Source organism: Oncorhynchus clarkii, unplaced genomic scaffold, assembly GCF_045791955.1.
Source record: "Oncorhynchus clarkii lewisi isolate Uvic-CL-2024 unplaced genomic scaffold, UVic_Ocla_1.0 unplaced_contig_9054_pilon_pilon, whole genome shotgun sequence".
In the NCBI taxonomy this organism is placed as follows: domain Eukaryota; kingdom Metazoa; phylum Chordata; class Actinopteri; order Salmoniformes; family Salmonidae; genus Oncorhynchus; species Oncorhynchus clarkii.
The window spans coordinates 360,001-380,000 of NW_027261005.1; the positions used below are offsets into that span (position 1 = coordinate 360,001).

Here is a 20,000-nt window from a genome sequence, read left to right on the forward strand (position 1 = left end):
ACCACTCCTACTATATAACACGTAGGTCACATCACAGAGATATCATCACTCCTACTATATAACACGTAGGTCACATCACAGAGATATCATCACTCCTACTATATAACACGTAGGTCACGTCACAGGGATATCACCACTCCTACTATATAACACGTAGGTCACGTCACAGGGATATCATCACTCCTACTATATAACACGTAGGTCACATCACAGAGATATCATCACTCCTACTATATAACACGTAGGTCACATCACAGAGATATCATCACTCCTACTATATAACACGTAGGTCACGTCACAGGGATATCACCACTCCTACTATATAACACGTAGGTCACATCACATGGATATCATCACTCCTACTATATAACACGTAGGTCACGTCACAGGGATATCACCACTCCTACTATATAACACGTAGGTCACGTCACAGAGATATCATCACTCCTACTATATAACACGTAGGTCACATCACAGATATATCATCACTCCTACTATATAACACGTAGGTCACGTCACAGAGATATCATCACTCCTACTATATAACACGTAGGTCACATCACAGAGATATCATCACTCCTACTATATAACACGTAGGTCACGTCACAGAGATATCATCACTCCTACTATATAACACGTAGGTCACATCACAGAGATATCATCACTCCTACTATATAACACGTAGGTCACGTCACAGGGATATCACCACTCCTACTATATAACACGTAGGTCACGTCACAGGGATATCATCACTCCTACTATATAACACGTAGGTCACGTCACAGAGATATCATCACTCCTACTATATAACACATAGGTCACATCACAGAGATATCATCACTCCTACTATATAACACGTAGGTCACGTCACAGAGATATCATCACTCCTACTATATAACACGTAGGTCACATCACAGAGATATCATCACTCCTACTATATAACACGTAGGTCACATCACAGGGATATCACCACTCCTACTATATAACATGTAGGTCACGTCACAGGGATATCAAAGCCACCACTCCTACTATATAACACGTAGGTCACGTCACAGAGATATCAAAGCCACCACTCCTACTATATAACACGTAGGTCACGTCACAGAGATATCATCACTCCTACTATATAACACGTAGGTCACGTCACAGAGATATCACCACTCCTACTATATAACACGTAGGTCACATCACAGAGATATCATCACTCCTACTATATAACACGTAGGTCACATCACAGAGATATCATCACTCCTACTATATAACACGTAGGTCACGTCACAGGGATATCACCGCTCCTACTATATAACACGTAGGTCACGTCACAGGGATATCATCACTCCTACTATATAACACGTAGGTCACATCACAGAGATATCATCACTCCTACTATATAACACGTAGGTCACGTCACAGAGATATCATCACTCCTACTATATAACACGTAGGTCACGTCACAGAGATATCACCACTCCTACTATATAACACGTAGGTCACGTCACAGGGATATCAACACTCCTACTATATAACACGTATGTCACATCACAGAGATATCACCACTCCTACTATATAACACGTAGGTCACGTCACAGGGATATCAACACTCCTACTATATAACACGTAGGTCACGTCACAGAGATATCATCACTCCTACTATATAACACGTAGGTCACGTCACAGAGATATCACCACTCCTACTATATAACACGTAGGTCACGTCACAGGGATATCAACACTCCTACTATATAACACGTAGGTCACGTCACAGAGATATCACCACTCCTACTATATAACACGTAGGTCACGTCACAGGGATATCATCACTCCTACTATATAACACGTAGGTCACGTCACAGGGATATCATCACTCCTACTATATAACACGTAGGTCACGTCACAGAGATATCATCACTCCTACTATATAACACGTAGGTCACGTCACAGAGATATCACCACTCCTACTATATAACACGTAGGTCACGTCACAGAGATATCATCACTCCTACTATATAACACGTAGGTCACGTCACAGGGATATCAACATGTCCTACTATATAACACGTAGGTCACATCACAGAGATATCATCACTCCTACTATATAACACGTAGGTCACGTCACAGGGATATCACCGCTCCTACTATATAACACGTAGGTCACGTCACAGGGATATCATCACTCCTACTATATAACACGTAGGTCACATCACAGAGATATCATCACTCCTACTATATAACACGTAGGTCACGTCACAGAGATATCATCACTCCTACTATATAACACGTAGGTCACGTCACAGAGATATCACCACTCCTACTATATAACACGTAGGTCACGTCACAGAGATATCACCACTCCTACTATATAACACGTAGGTCACGTCACAGGGATATCAACACTCCTACTATATAACACGTAGGTCACGTCACAGGGATATCATCACTCCTACTATATAACACGTAGGTCACATCACAGAGATATCATCACTCCTACTATATAACACGTAGGTCTCGTCACAGAGATATCACCACTCCTACTATATAACACGTAGGTCACGTCACAGGGATATCATCACTCCTACTATATAACACGTAGGTCACGTCACAGGGATATCACCACTCCTACTATATAACACGTAGGTCACATCACAGGGATATCAACATGTCCTACTATATAACACGTAGGTCACATCACAGAGATATCATCACTCCTACTATATAACACGTAGGTCACGTCACAGAGATATCATCACTCCTACTATATAACACGTAGGTCACGTCACAGGGATATCATCACTCCTACTATATAACACGTAGGTCACGTCACAGGGATATCACCACTCCTACTATATAACACGTAGGTCACGTCACAGGGATATCAACACTCCTACTATATAACACGTAGGTCACGTCACAGGGATATCAACATGTCGTACAACACACCTTCTTAATAATAATATTTTCTTAATTAAAGTATTTAATTTTTCTTCGTTTTTTTAAACATATTATGTTTCTTTCAAAAATAATAAAATAATAAACACGGAACTGTTTATAAAATAATCTTAACAGGTTTTTGGCTATAGCCAGTTAACACTTGTTCTCATTGATATGGTATTATATGAATAGTTCCTGTGAATAATGATATTGTTTGACAGGGACACAGTGGTGGCGTTTGTGGACTACGCTCGGCTGTGCTACAGAGAGCTGGGTCCCCATGTGAAGATGTGGATCACCTTGAACGAGCCCAACGATGAAGATGACGTGTCTCCGATGGAGGGCCACCAGCTGCTGAGGGCACACGCCTTGGCGTGGCACGCCTACGACCAGGAGTACAGACACACACAGGGGGGACAGGTCAGTGGGATCACACACACACACATATATATATATATATATATATATACACACACACACATACACACAGATACACAGTGAGACACATGCACACACACACATATATACACACACATACACACACACAGATACACATACACACAGGGAGACAAATGCTCACACACACATACACACACATATACATACACACACATATATACACACACATACACACACACAGATACACATACACACAGGGAGACAAATGCTCACACACACATACACACACATATACATACACACACATATATACACACACACACATACACACAGATACACATACACACAGGGAGACACATGCTCACACACACACACTAACACACTCACACATATAGGGAGAAACACACACAAGAAGACACAGATACACACACACACACACAGGGAGAAACACACACAAGGAGACACAGAGACACAGATACACACACACAGGGAGACACACACACAAGGACACACAGATACACACACAAGGACACAAATAGGGAGAAACACACACAAGGAGACACAGATACACACACATGCACGTGCAGAGAGGGGAAAAAAACACTTGTCGTACTGCGTTGCAGGTTTCCTTGGCTCTTCACATGGACTGGGTGGAACCGGCGTTCTCCTTCAGCCGCGAGGACGTGGAACCAGCCAACAGGGTTCTCGACTGTCGTGTGGGCTGGTTCTCAGAACCCATCTTTGGCAGTGGAGATTACCCGCCTCGCATGAGGAACTGGTTCCACCAACGACACTCCCTTGACCTTTTCCAGTGAGTTCTCTTTAGTTCGCAAGCAGAGTTCAAAGTTCAAACATCTATGGTCCTACAAAACGCATGGATGAGTTAGGCCAGGATTCAACACGATCTGCGTAAACAGCCTGATTGAGCCGACGTCTGCTGCGTTATGCAGTCTCCTGCGATCGCAGAAGGAAATGCCTGTACAGGATCCCGTCCTCGGGACGGTTGAGCTAACATAGGCTAATGTGATTAGCATGAGGTTGAGCTAATGTAGGCTAAGGTGATTAACATGAGATTGTAAGAAACAAGAACATTTCCCGGGACATAGACATATCTGATTTGGGCAGAAAGCTTAAATTCTTGTTCATCTAACTGCACTGTCCAATTTACAGTAGCTATTACAGTGAAAGAATACCATGCTATTGTTTGAGGACAGTGCACAATTATGAACTCGAAATTGTATGAATAAACAAATTCGGAACATTTGGGCAGTCTTGATACAACATTTTGAATAGAAATGCAATAGTTCATTGGATCAGTCAAAAATGTTGCACATACTCTGCTGCCATCTAGTGGCCCATGTCTAAATTGCGCCTGGGCTAGAATAATTCATTATGGCCTTTCTCTTGCATTTCAAAGTTGATGGTACAAAAAAATACAAAAAAATGCATGTTTCTTTCTTTGTATTATCTTCTACCATATCTAATGTGTTATATTCTCCTACATTAATTTCACATTTCCACAAACTTCAAAGTGCTTCCTTTCAAATGGTATCAATAATATGCATATCCTTGCGTCAGGGCCTGAGCTACAGGCAGTTAGATTTGGGTATGTCATTTAAGGCGAACATGTAAAAACCGGGCGGGTTCTTGCGAGGTTTTAAAAGCTGCATTGTCAGGTCCAAGTACATACTGATCTGCGACCACCGAGTAAAATAGTGATGTTGTTGTTTCCATAGTTACCACCTGCCGTTGTTCAGTGATGAGGACAGACAGCTGGTGAGGGGGACGTACGACTTCTTCGCCATCAGTCATTTCAGCACTCAGCTAGTGACCCCCACCATTGAAGAGTAAGACGAATACGACTTTTCTTACTACTGAACTATAGCTACTACAAAAACTACTACTACTAATATTACTACTACAACTGCTACTACTGTTACCACTGCTACTCCTATTATACTATTACTACTGTTACTACAGCTACTACTACAGCTACTACTACTGCTGCTACTACTACTACTACTGCTACTACAACTACTAATACTACTACTACTACAACTACTACTACTACAGCTACTACTACTACTACTACTACTACTACTACTGCTACTACTACTACTACAACTACTACTACTATTACTGCTACTACTACTACTGCTACTACTATTACCACTGCTAAAACTATTATACTATTACTACTGTTACTACAGCTACTACTAATACTACGACTACTACTACTACTAATACTACACATTTTACAGCTACTACTGTTACTACTACTACTACTACTATTACTACTACTACTACTACTACTACTACTGTTACTACTACTACTACTACTACTGCTACTACTACTGTTACTACTATTACTACTACTACTGCTACTACTACTACTGTTACTACTATTACTACTACTGCTACAACTACTACTGTTACTACTACTACTACTACTACTACTGTTACTACTATTACTACTACTACTGCTACTACTACTACTGTTATTACTATTACTACTACTACTGTTACTACTATTACTACTACTACTGTTATTACTATTACTACTACTACTGTTACTACTATTACTACTACTACTACTACTACTGTTACTACTACTACTACTACTACTACTACTACTGTTACTACTATTACTACTGTTACTACTATTACTACTACTACTACTACTATTACTACTACTACTACTACTACTGTTACTAATACTACTACTACTACTACTGTTACTACTATTACTACTACTACTACTACTGTTACTACTATTACTATTACTACTACTACTGGTACTACTATTACTATTACTACTACTACTGTTACTACTATTACTATTACTACTACTACTACTACTACTACTACTACTACTACTACTGTTACTACTATTACTACTACTACTGTTACTACTATTACTATTACTACTACTACTATTACTACTACTACTACTACTACTACTACTACTACTGTTACTACTACTACTACTACTACTACTACTACTACTACTACTACTGTTACTACTACTACTACTACTACTACTGTTACTACTATTACTACTACTACTACTGTTACTACTACTACTGTTACTACTACTACTACTACTACTACTACTACTACTACTATTACTGCTACTACTATTACTACTACTACTACTACTACTACTACTACTGTTACTACTACTACTACTACTACTACTACTACTACTACTACTGCTACTGAGGTGCATTTTGGAGGAGTGTGTGACCTGGGTGGGAGGAGTCGTAGATGAGTTGTATCGGACCTTGATGGAAGGCAGGTGGCAGCCGATGACCCTCTCTGGGGCAGACGCAGACCTAACCCAGACGTTGATGGGGGAGGTGAGGATGGAGTCAATGATTGGTGCGTAAAACCGGATCAAGATTGACTGCCTCAAGTAGTACCTTCACTGGTGTCTTCTGGGTGACCGCTGGGAGGATCACTGGTGCCTTCTGGGTGACCACTGGGAGGATCACTAGTGTCTTCTGGGTGACCGCTGGGAGGATCACTGATGTCTTCTGGGTGACCACTGGGAGGATCACTGATGTCTTCTGGGTGACCACTGGGAGGATCACTGGTGCCTTCTGGGTGAATGCTGGGAGTATCACTAGTGTCTTCTGGGTGACCACTGGGAGGATCACTGATGCTACTATTGCTATGACCACATCTTACAGTAAGCTCTACTCTGTCTCCACAGAAATAAACTGCCCTCCAGGTTGGGGGTGCAGTACATGGGAGACATCACCTGGATCAGGTCCCCTCGGCCCAATGCCCCCGTAGTGCCCTGGGGCCTCAGGAAGGCCCTCAACTGGGTGAGATGGCACTTTATTCACCCAGAGAGAGATATTTATTTACCCAGAGAGAGAGATTTATTTACCCAGAGAGAGAGAGATTTATTTACCCAGAGAGAGAGAGATTTATTTACCCTTAGAGAGATTTATTTTTCCAGAGAGAGATTTATTTACCCAGAGAGAGAGAGATGTATTTACCCAGAGAGAGAGAGATTTATTTACCCAGAGAGAGATTTATTTACCCAGAGAGAGAGAGATGTATTTATCCAGAAAGAGAGAGATTTACCCAGAGAGAGAGATTTATTTATCCAGAGAGAGAGATTTATTTACCCAGAGAGAGATTTATTTACCCAGAGAGAGATTTATTTACCCAGAGAGAGAGAGATGTATTTACCCAGAGAGAGAGAGATTTATTTACCCAGAGAGAGAGAGATTTATTTACCCAGAGAGAGAGATTTATTTACCCAGAGAGAGAGATTTATTTACCCAGAGAGAGATGTATTTACCCAGAGAGAGAGAGATGTATTTACTCAGAGTGAGAGAGATGTATTTACCCAGAGAGAGAGAGATTTATTTACCCAGAGAGAGATGTATTTACCCAGAGAGAGATTTATTTACCCAGAGAGAGATTTATTTGCCCAGAGAGAGAGAGAGAGATTTATGGACGTAGAAAGAAAGACATACAGACTGACTGACTGGTTGGTTGACTGACTGACTGACTGACTGGTTGGTTGACTGACTGGTTGACTGACTGACTGGTTGATTGACTGACTGACTGGTTGATTGACTGACTGGTTGACTGACTGACTGGTTGATTGACTGACTGACTGGTTGATTGACTGACTGACTGACTGACTGGTTGACTGACTGGTTGGTTGACTGACTGACTGATTAGTTGTTTGACTGACTGACTGGTTGGTTGACTGACTGACTGGTTGATTGACTGACTGACTGGTTGATTGACTGACTGACTGACTGGTTGACTGACTGACTGGTTGACTGACTGACTGATTGACTGACTGGTTTGCTGACTGACTGGTTGACTAACTAACTGACTGGTTGATTGACTGACTGGTTGATTGACTGACTGGTTGACTGACTGACTGGTTGATTGACTGACTGATTTGTTGACTGGTTGGCTGGCTGACTGATTTGTTGACTGGTTGATTGACTGATTTGTTGACTAGATGATTGACTGACTGGTTGACTAGTTGATTTACTGACTGGTTGACTAGTTGACTGACTGACTGGTTGACTGACTGACTGGTTGACTGACTGGTGCACTGATATATTGATACCTCTCCACCTCTATTTGTACAGGTGGAGGAGCGCTACGCTGGCGTGGCGGTCTATGTGGTAGCCAATGGGGTGCAGGAAGACCCGGCCCGCTTCGACGACAGTCTGAGAGTCTACTACCTGTACAGCTACATCAACGAAGCTCTTAAAGGTGTGGGCACACACACACACACACACACACACACACACACACACACACACACACACACACACACACACACACACACGTGCAATGGCCCTGATGAGAGGGAAGTCTAGATCTACTTCAATGAGCCTCAATAAAGGGAGGGTCTGTAAAATAGCAGAGGATTAAACACACAGACAACACCCTAAATTAAAGGGACGGTCTGTAATATAGCAGAGGATTAAACACACAGACAACACCCTAAATTAAAGGGACGGTCTGTAATATAGCAGAGGATTAAACACACAGACAACACCCTAAATTAAAGGGACGGTCTGTAATATAGCAGAGGATTAAACACACAGACAACACCCTAAATTAAAGGGACGGTCTGTAATATAGCAGAGGATTAAACACACAGACAACACCCTAAATTAAAGGGACGGTCTGTAATATAGCAGAGGATTAAACACACAGACAACACCCTAAATTAAAGGGACGGTCTGTAATATGAATGATGCAGTGGTCTAAGGCACTGCATCTCAGTGCAAGAGGTGTCACTACAGTCCCTGGTTTGAATCCAGGCTGAATCACATCTCGCTGTGATTGGAAGTCCCATAGGGCAGCACACAACTGGCCCAGCCTCGTCCAGATTGACCAAGGTAGACCGTCATTGTAAATAAGAACTTGTTCTTAACTGACTTTCCTAGTTAAATACTGTTATGGTATTGATTACGATGACACTGTTATGGTATTGATTATGATGACACCTGTTATGGTATTGATTACGATGACACTGCTATGGTATTGATTATGATGACACCTGTTATGGTATTGATTATGATGACACCTGTTATGGTATTGATTACGATGACACTGCTATGGTATTGATTATGATGACACCTGTTATGGTATTGATTATGATGACACCTGTTATGGTATTGATTATGATGACACTGTTATATACAGTCGTGGCCAAAAGTTTTGAGAATGACATAAATATTAATGTCCACAAAGTTCTCAATGGGATTAAGGTCTGGGGAGTTTCCTGGCCATGGACCCAAAATATCAATGCTTTGTTCCCCGAGCCACTTAGTTATCCCTTTTGCCTTATGGCAAGGTGCTCCATCATGCTGGAAAAGGCATTGTTCGTCACCAAACTGTTCCTGGATGGTTGGGAGAAGTTGCTCTCGGAGGATGTGTTGGTACCATTCTTTACTCATGGCTGTGTTCTTGGGCAAAATTGCGAGTGAGCCCACTCCCTTGGCTGAGAAGCAACCCCACACAATAATGGTCTCAGGATGCTTTACTGTTGGCATGACACAGGACTGATGGTAGCGCTCACCTTGTCTTCTCCAGACAAGCTTTTTTCCGGATGCCCCAAACAATCGGAAAGGGGATTCATCAGAGAAAATTACTTTACCCCAGTCCTCAGCAGTCCAATCCCTGTACCTTTTGCAGAATATCAGTCTGTCCCTGATGTTTTTCCCTGGAGGGAAGTGGCTTCTTTTCTGACCTTCTTGACACCAGAAGTCTTTGCCTCACTGTGTGTGCAGATGCACTCACACTTGCCTGCTGTCATTCCTGGGCAAGCTCTGTACTAGTGATGCCCCGATCCCGTAGCTGAATCAACTTTAGGAGACGGTCCTGGCGCTTGCTGGACTTTCTTGGGCGCCCTGAAGCCTTCTTCACAACAATTGAACCGCTCTCCTTGAAGATCTTGATGATCCGATAAATGGTTGATTTAGGTGCAATCTTACTGGCAGCAATATCCTTGCTTGTAAAGCCCTTTTTGTGCAAAGCAGTGATGACGGCACGTGTTTCCTTGCAGGTAACCATGGTTGACAGAGGAAGAACAATGATTCCAAGCGCCACACTCCTTTTGAAGCTTCCAGTCTGTTATTCAAACTCAATCAGCATGACAGAGTGATCTCCAGCCTTGTCCTCGTCAACACTCACACCTGTGTTAACGAGAGAATCACTGACATAATGTCAGCTGGTCTGTTTGTGGCAGGGCTGAAATGCAGTGGAAATGTTTTTTTTGTGGATTCAGTTCATTTGCTTGGCAAAGAGGGACTTTGCAATTAATTGCAATTAATCTGATCACTCTTCATAACATTCTGGAGTGTATGCAAATTGACATCATACAAACTGAGGCAGCAGACTTTGTGAAAATTAATATTTGTGTCATTCTCAAAACTTTTGGCCACGACTGTACAGTCGGACGTATTTAAGTCAAATGTTACCAAAGTTTGTCTGCCTTTCATTTCACTTTGTGTACCTCCAGTTTGAGAATGTTATTTTTGGTACTTTGAGTTTAATTATTAGACAGACATACAGCTCACTGACCCTAGAGGACGACGACCGGCTGACTGAACACACACGAACTCACACTTGTTTTCGTGTTACATGTGCTACATCTGCGTCATTCTCCATATTATTCTATTCCAGTCGATGACAGTAGAGAACCTTCAAACACTGAGATATTTACTATACACTAAACATTAGATACAAGACAAACAAATGACACACTGAACAACTCAAAAGCACCCTGAGGAAAAGCAAAGCTAAAAATGTATGTTTTAAGATATTTTAAATATGTCCACAGTTTCAGCCCCTCTCAGGTTCTCTGACAGGTTATTCCATAGGCTGGGGGCATAGTAACTAGAGACTGTCTCTCCATGCCTCTTGGTCCCAGGCTGGGGTCATAATAACTAAAGGCTGCCTCTCCATGCCTCTTGGTCCCAGGCTGGGGGCATAATAACTAAAGGCTGCCTCTCCATGTCTCTTGGTCCCAGGCTGGGGTCATAGTAACTAAAGGCTGTCTCTCCATGCCTCTTGGTCCCAGGCTGGGGGCATAGTAACTAAAGGCTGCCTCTCCATGCCTCTTGGTCCCAGGCTGGGGTCATAGTAACTAAAGGCTGTCTCTCCATGCCTCTTGGTCCCAGGCTGGGGGCATAGTAACTAAAGGCTGCCTCTCCATGCCTCTTGACCACAAGCTGGGGGCATAGTAACTAGAGACTGTCTCTCCATGCCTCTTGGTCCCAGGCTGGGGTCATAATAACTAAAGGCTGTCTCTCCATGCCTCTTGGTCCCAGGCTGGGGTCATAGTAACTAAAGGCTGCCTCTCCATGCCTCTTGACCACAGGCTGGGGTCATAATAACTAAAGGCTGCCTCTCCATGCCTCTTGGTCCCAGGCTGGGGGCATAGTAACTAAAGGCTGTCTCTCCATGCCTCTTGGTCCCAGGCTGGGGGCATAATAACTAAAGGCTGCCTCTCCATGCCTCTTGGTCCCAGGCTGGGGTCATAATAACTAAAGGCTGCCTCTCCATGCCTCTTGGTCCCAGGCTGGGGGCATAGTAACTAAAGGCTGTTTCTCCATGCCTCTTGGTCCCAGGCTGGGGGCATAATAACTAAAGGCTGCCTCTCCATGCCTTCTGGTCCCAGGCTGGGGTCATAATAACTAAAGGCTGCCTCTCCATGCCTCTTGGTCCCAGGCTGGGGGCATAGTAACTAAAGGCTGTCTCTCCATGCCTCTTGGTCCCAGGCTGGGGTCATAATAACTAAAGGCTGCCTCTCCATGCCTCTTGGTCCCAGGCTGGGGGCATAGTAACTAGAGACTGTCTCTCCATGCCTCTTGGTCCCAGGCTGGGGGCATAGTAACTAAAGGCTGCCTCTCCATGCCTCTTGGTCCCAGACCTGGGGTCATAATAACTAAAGGCTGCCTCTCCATGCCTCTTGACCACAGGCTGGGGTCATAATAACTAAAGGCTGCCTCTCCATGCCTCTTGGTCCCAGACTGGGGTCATAATAACTAAAGGCTGCCTCTCCATGCCTCTTGACCACAGGCTGGGGTCATAGTAACTAAAGGCTGCCTCTCCATGCCTCTTGGTCCCAGACTGGGGTCATAATAACTAAAGGCTGCCTCTCCATGCCTCTTGGTCCCAGGCTGGGGTCATAATAACTAAAGGCTGCCTCTCCATGCCTCTTGGTCCTGGGCTTTAGGATAGTTAAAAGGCCAGAGGACCTGAGGGACTTCCTGGGTACATAACTTAAAGCATGTCCGACATGTATTGAGGTGCACCATCGTGGATTGATTCTAAAACCAATAGAAGATTCTTCAAAATGAATTCTAAAACTCACAGGCATTCAGAGATCTTAAAACCAGTGTAATGTGTGCTCTCCGTCTGGTCTTGGTCAGTACCCGTGCTGAAGCATTCTGTATGTTTTGTAGATGACCAATGACTTTATTGGGTAGACCAGACAGGAGAGCATTACAGGAGTCGAGCCTGCTTGTAATAAAAGCATGGATGAGTCTCTCTGTATCAGCCTGAGAGAGAAACGGCCACACCTTGGCAATGTTCCTCAGGTGGTTAAAAACTATATTGGTCACATTCCTAATCTGTGATTCTAAAATTGAGTTCAGAATCTAAAATGACAACTAGTTTTTTTTTACCTGGTGTTTTATCTTTATTACCTGGTGTTTTATCTTTATTACCTGGTGTTTTATCTTTATTACCTGGTGTTTTATCTTTATTACCTGGTGTTTTATCTTTATTACCTGGTGTTTTATCTTTATTACCTGGTGTTTTATCTTTATTACCTGGTGTTTTATCTTTATTACCTGGTGTTATATCTTTATTACCTGGTGTTTTATCTTTATTACCTGGTGTTTTATCTTTATTACCTGGTGTTTTATCTTTATTACCTGGTGTTTTATCTTTATTACCTGGTGTTATATCTTTATTACCTGGTGTTTTATCTTTATTACCTGGTGTTTTATCTTTATTACCTGGTGTTTTATCTTTATTACCTGGTGAATTAAAATGTGCGTCCAGATTCCCTCTCTGTGCTTTGGCTCCTCGGTGTTGTTTCGACTTAACTGGAGGAAGTTGTGAGCCATCCAACTATTTACATTTAAATATAGCCCATTTATCATTATGAAATATGGGATTATTGATCATGTGATTATTGAACGTATTATGAAAGAAAGGAGTGATGGACTTATGTGTTGAACTAGCAATATGGAGTTGAGACCCGTTTCTCCCCAGGCATAGTTACGGCGGCAAACCGTTTTTGATCCTATCGCTTTGTTTTCTGGACTTCATAACCATAAGAGAACATGTCGATCACAGTTTCACCCCCCCCCCCCCCAAAAAAAAAACATTGATCAGATTTGTTTTTGCACAAGTAGAACTTCAGATTCATTTAGCTGAACCGGGGAAGTGTTTAAAGCACGTCTTTGACCGTTGGCTAAAGGGTAACTTCGGATTTTGTTAGCTGGAACGGATAGGTCTTACAATTGTAATAAACCTTTACTTCTCCTTCTTCTCCTTCCCCGCCCAGCCTACATCCTAGACGGGGTGAATCTGAAGGGTTACTTCGCCTACTCCCTGAACGACCAGAGAGACCCAGGCTTCGGCTTGTACGGTCATGTCCAGGATGAGGAAATCCTCAAAACATCTCTGTCCCAGTATCAGAACATTATCCGGCACAACGGCTTCCCTCTCCAGGGGACCCTTACCTCGGCCCTGCAGTGCCCCAGTCAGCCTCTACCCTGCTCGGGGTGTCTGGTCCTGACCAAGAGGCCTGTGGTGGGCTTCCTGTCTCTGGTGGGGTCAGCGGTCCTGGTCACCCTTGGGCTGATTATATACTACGCTGCCAAGAGACACAGGAGCCGAGGTACAAATGGCACCATATTCTCTAAAATATAGGGCCCTGGTCTAAAGTAGTGCACTATATTGGGAATAGGGTCCTATAGGGCTCTGGTCTAAAGTAGTGCACTATATAGGGAATAGGGTGCCATTTGGGATCACGGGGTGATGGTGGTGATGAAAATGAAGTGTATCTATGAAGCGTGTGTTATAGGTAGTCCCTCCAGGTTCGAGTCACTTGACCTTTAACCCTTCAATGTCTGCTGATCTGAAGGAATCAGGAAAAAGGTAGAAGCAATATGTCAGAATATCCACCGTGTCAGCACTAGATCTCTGACACCTATCCAGTTCCTCGAGATCTGTAAAACAAAGTCGTGGGCCAAGAGTACTATTGATATAGACCCATGTGGGGCCAAATATATCTGGAGCCATTTAGACGGTTTACGACACTGTGTAGAGAATGTAGTTGATGAATGTAGTTGATTTAGTTGATGTGGTGTGTCTTGGTGTTCATAGAACTGTATGTTCGTTTATTTCCACGTCGTTTTGTGAAACTCAACCAGCAGCGTTTTGTTTCATGTATTTCAGTCTGAAGATAAAGTATTGTTCTTTAAAAAACAATTGAGATAAATGTGCAATTTTTTTTTTTTTTTAATGAACTTGTTTGACGTGGTATTATAACGAATGATCTTGTGCAGATTATTTTTCGTACAGACTCTTAAATTAATATATCTCTATCTTTGTATTAAACTGTGTGTTTATAGTAAGTCACACTGTACCAGATAACCTATTGTACCTTGATGTCTACTAGGCAAAACAAAACAACTATCTAGTGAAAGCAAGTCTCCCATGACCAATAACTCTTAGTCCCCTTTGACCAATACTTTTACTACCGCAGGGCCTGTTGTGAAGTAGGCAAAGCATTTATCCCAAATGGCACCCTATTCCCTATATTGTGCTTTTAGGGCTGGGACGATATTGCAATACTCATTAGTATCTTGGCAAGGAAACAAAACATGAAGCAGATTTAACTAAATTGTAGCCGATGTAAAATGGCTAGCTAGTTAGCGCTAGTGGCGTAACGATGCTTCGAGGGTGACTGTTGTCTGTGTGCAGAGGGTCCCTGGTTCGCGCCCAGGTCGGGGCGAGGGGACGGACGTAAAGTCTATACTGTTACATAAAACAGCCCTGTTTTAAACAAGCATGTTATCCAGGGGCACATTTATTTATTTAACAAACAGGAGGTTTTTAAAACGGAACAAATTGTTCGGGATGCTTCATGTTTACATTTTTTTGTTGCCATGGAAAACATATCGCGATACCGGTGTCATCCCGGCCCTAAAATTCACTACTTTTGACCAGAGCCCATGTGACCTCTCAGTCATATCTCCGATATGAAGGAGTAGTGGGTGGATCGTTCATTTATTGCCAAAATGCAATGAAGGGACACAGTATAGATGAATTCTCAGTCATCAAATGAATATTAACAGTACTCCCACAACAATTCTTCATAGATCTTCTGTATAATATTAGACTTGCATTCAATTTTTCGGAGTAAACTCTGGGCAGTTTGTAAATTCAGAGCATTGTCAGATTGCCTGGTCGGTAAACTCAGAGCGCGCACTGGACGCGCTGACCGAGCAGTACTAACTGGCTAACGTTGGCTAGCTACTTCCAGACACAGATGAGAACAGCTCATATCCAGAGCATTAGTAACTTTAACTGTGCTGCTGGCAACAATTTCATTGTTAGTTTTTTTGCCGGCATTTACTGACTCCGGTCATATTCAACGGTTGTTTCCCGTTTGTAAATGAATCAGTTATTCTGCACTCTGGCACACAGACGAGGGAGCACTGACATCGGAGTAGATAGCCAGAGTGAATTTACAAAATGCACCATAAATGTATATTAAAAAAAGGTTATTGTGATCATATGGTGGATAAACAATGTTGTAATAATTCCTAAATTCTAATAATAAACAAATACAGTGTTTTGAAATGTAATCTCATGTCTACAACATAAAATAAACTACTATGATCGATTTTAGTATTCGAAATATATGAACTGAACCTGAAAAAAGTGACACAATCAGTGTTTCTCAAAATGGACGCTACTGGAAGGACCAAGGACCAAATTGGAGCACGAGTCTAAATCCAAGTATGTGAAATGCAGCCTGGGAGGGGCCCTTATGGAATGCTTCCCCAGTTTGTACATATTTTGAAGCATGCATAGATGGAACTGCTGGGAGATGGCGACCAGCACATTGTCAACAAATAAAGAGATTTATTCCAAAACTGACACCCACCCACCTGTCTCTACCTACAGTGGGGAGACCAAGTATTTGATACACTGACGATTTTGCAGGTTTTCCTACTTTACAAAGCATGTAGAGGTCTGTAATTTTTATTATAGATACACTTCAACCGTGAGAGACGGAATCTAAAACAAAACTCCAGAAAATCACATTGTATGATTTTTAAGTAATTCATTTGCATTTTATCAAATATTTGTTCTCCCCACTGTATGTGGGCACATGGATGAAACACCTCAAACGAATGGTTCCTCCTTTTGAAAATAATCTTTGGCACAACCTCTTCCGGGTCATGATAGGGCTACTTATGATAATTATAATAATATGGTTATTATGTGCTAAAAGATAAAATAATTTGCATTAGTAAGAAGGAAATCCTAGTCTAGTTTCACCAGGTCATCTAACGGCAGGCATTTCAAACCGTGGCACACACAGCAACAGAGAGCCAGAGACATGCAGTTATCCAAAGCCTCTACTTTATTCAAATATTGAAATATACCTGCGAGTTTATTCTCAATTTCAACGTAAATGTCGACTTTATATATTGTCGCACTGCCAAGCAGACAAGCAGCCAGTGGCTTCCGCTGCGTCTGGACAAGGTTTGAGAATTTGTGTGTAGTTCAACATAGGCCTATATTACGTTTCGAGAAAAGGCCAACGGAAAACAGATGAGGTCCTATTAATATCCAAGCGGTCTGTTTTACAGGTCCACATCAATTTGCAATCGTTTTTTTCCCATCTTTTCAGAAACTTTTTCTATCAGATAGACTATGGCAAAATGTCAATGCAAAAGTTGAACATTCTGCTCCGAAGACATTGGATCAAGTTCACCACACTGGGCCTTGGCCTAATTCTAATACTTCCAAAGTGTACTAGCAAATAAGGGGCATTATTGTCACCATAAAAATTGAATGATGGGTGTTTTTCAGACAGAGTATAACGCTGGGTTGCAGGCATTGGGTTATTGATGCTGTGTTATTGAGATATGACCCAGATCAGAAGACTGGAGGCGTGGCTTAATAGGGGCGTGGCTTTCAAACAGATATTTTTTGGGCCACCCCCGTGTGAGTAGATGTCTTGTCCAGTTTATCACAAGTTAAGTTAGAGTCCTGACACTTTTATAGCTTCAATGAGGCTTTCACCAGTGTATGAGTTCCTCAAGAGCCTATGACATCTCAATGTTGGGATGAATAACACCATATCCCAACATTATAATAACGTTCAGATTTTTATTTAAGAATGTGTAATGTGCAAATATATTCAAGGAAAATTTTCATTTTCTAGTGTACGTTAAACTTGAGGAACAGGAATGACATTTGGCCAGAAATAACTTAATAACAGCTACACCCCTAATGGGCCACACTTCCTGAAAATGGAAGAAAAAAAAAAGACCCAGCTACTGGGTCAACCCAACTGATGGTTAAATTAACCCATGTTTGGGTTACCCCAACATGTTGGGTTATTCACACAACCCAACTGGCTAAGTCAAAAAAAATAATAAAATACAACATTTAGTGCAGTTTCAGGACGAGTCTGATTTTATGGCGTGAGCCAAGTTTAGAAAATGGCGCACGCAGATATTTTGTGTGAAATTTTTACACAATGGTTATAAAAAAAGTGGGAACATTGCTTCGGAGAGGTTATTATCTTGGTCAGGATCAGAGATGGGAGGGAGGTCTGAGTCATCACTATGTCGTTACATCACATACGGGTATGGTAGGGCTTGGGGTGTAGCACTAGGCCAGGGGCCCACTGGGGTCATGACCTGTGGGGGGTATAGTGCCAGTTCAGGCAAGGGTCCCAACTGACAATTCAAACGGGCCATTGGCTGAGCCAGTACAGATCATAAGGAGGAGGATCTACCAGCCCACCAGGTCATATCAATCAATCAATCGTTCACTTTAAGACATTCGAAAGAAAGTCAACTTTATTTTACAGCTGGGGTTCAATAAGACAGTACATAGCGGAGGTGTCACTATCCAGATGAATCAATTATTGATATCAACCAAAGACTGGGCCTCTGAACCCCCTCATATTACAAGGTATGGGAGGGTACGCAGAGGGAGAGGGTATTAGATCACAACATCAAGGCATCGAGAAGGGTGATGAAGAGGAAGGATGATGAAGAGGGGGAAAAAGAGCAAGTCGAGTTAGATCAGAACGTCATGGAGACAGGAAAGAGAGATTTAGAGTGAGGAGAGCGAGGAGGAGAGAGATAAGGAGAGCGAGAAGGAGAGCGAGATCAGAACATCATGGCGTCCAGTCCGTCCTCCATGAACTTCTTGTAGATGGCCATGAACCTGGCGGTGAAAGCCTCTAGGTGGTAGATGGCCTTATTGCCCTGCTGCAGTCGGTGTTCGTAGTGGGCTGCCATGTGAGTCACCTCTGCCTTCAGCTGGCCGTCACAGTTACCTAGCAGCTCTGTTACCAGGCCCTACACACAGACACAGTACCTTAACACACCACACAGTTACCTAGCAGCTCTGTTACCAGGCCCTACACACAGACACAGTGCCTTAACACACCACAGTTACCTAGCAGCTCTGTTACCAGGCCCTACACACAGACACAGTACCTTAACACACCACACAGTTACCTAGCAGCTCTGTTACCAGGCCCTACACACAGACACAGTACCTTAACACACCACACAGTTACCTAGCAGCTCTGTTACCAGGCCCTACACACAGACACAGTACCTTAACACACCACAGTTACCTAGCAGCTCTGTTACCAGGCCCTACACACAGACACAGTACCTTAACACACCACACAGTTACCTAGCAGGTCTGTTACCAGGCCCTACACACAGACACAGTACCTTAACACACCACACAGTTACCTAGCAGCTCTGTTACCAGGCCCTACACACAGACACAGTACCTTAACACACCACACAGTTACCTAGCAGCTCTGTTACCAGGCCCTACACACAGACACAGTACCTTAACACACCACACAGTTACCTAGCAGCTCTGTTACCAGGCCCTACACACAGACACAGTACCTTAACACACCACACAGTTACCTAGCAGCTCTGTTACCAGGCCCTACACACAGACACAGTACCTTAACACACCACAGTTACCTAGCAGCTCTGTTACCAGGCCCTACACACAGACACAGTACCTTAACACACCACAGTTACCTAGCAGCTTTGTTACCAGGCCCTACACACAGACACAGTACCTTAACACACCACACAGTTACCTAGCAGCTCTGTTACCAGGCCCTACACACAGACACAGTACCTTAACACACCACACAGTTACCTAGCAGCTCTGTTACCAGGCCCTACACACAGACACAGTGCCTTAACACACCACAGTTACCTAGCAGCTCTGTTACCAGGCCCTACACACAGACACAGTACCTTAACACATCAGCATACACACCCCCCCCCCCCCCCCCCATAGTTGGTGCTCAGTATTTGTGAGGTGTACCTTCATGATGATCTCAGGAGGAATGCAGTGAGTCA

At 43.0% G+C, this 20,000-nt stretch overlaps 2 protein-coding genes and 1 long non-coding RNA gene across 3 annotated transcripts in view; 1 reads left to right on the top strand and 2 right to left on the bottom strand.

Annotated features, from left to right (window-relative positions):
* Window positions 1-16,201, top strand: part of LOC139403172 (klotho-like) — a 41,650-nt gene extending 25,449 nt beyond the window's left edge. The window contains exons 10-16 of the mRNA XM_071146877.1: window positions 3,150-3,348; window positions 3,951-4,138; window positions 5,064-5,174; window positions 7,043-7,157; window positions 8,457-8,583; window positions 13,904-14,309; window positions 14,356-16,201. Of these exons, the coding sequence (XP_071002978.1) occupies window positions 3,150-3,348; window positions 3,951-4,138; window positions 5,064-5,174; window positions 7,043-7,157; window positions 8,457-8,583; window positions 13,904-14,271 (1,108 nt within the window). The 3' untranslated portion in view covers window positions 14,272-14,309; window positions 14,356-16,201. The remainder of the gene's footprint in view (window positions 1-3,149; window positions 3,349-3,950; window positions 4,139-5,063; window positions 5,175-7,042; window positions 7,158-8,456; window positions 8,584-13,903; window positions 14,310-14,355) is intronic.
* Window positions 9,234-9,623, bottom strand: LOC139403173 (uncharacterized). The gene is made up of 3 exons (XR_011633290.1): window positions 9,487-9,623; window positions 9,380-9,432; window positions 9,234-9,326 (listed from the first exon to the last, which is right to left on the bottom strand). It is a non-coding gene; the product is annotated as an uncharacterized lncRNA (long non-coding RNA).
* A 2,221-nt stretch (window positions 16,202-18,422) lies between the features above and the next one.
* The window catches only part of LOC139403168 (replication factor C subunit 3), a 30,230-nt gene continuing 28,652 nt past the window's right edge, over window positions 18,423-20,000 (bottom strand). The window contains exons 8-9 of the mRNA XM_071146872.1: window positions 19,966-20,000; window positions 18,423-18,956 (exon numbers count right to left, since the gene is read on the bottom strand). The exon at window positions 19,966-20,000 is cut by the window's right edge and continues 35 nt beyond it. Of these exons, the coding sequence (XP_071002973.1) occupies window positions 18,765-18,956; window positions 19,966-20,000 (227 nt within the window). The 3' untranslated portion in view covers window positions 18,423-18,764. The remainder of the gene's footprint in view (window positions 18,957-19,965) is intronic.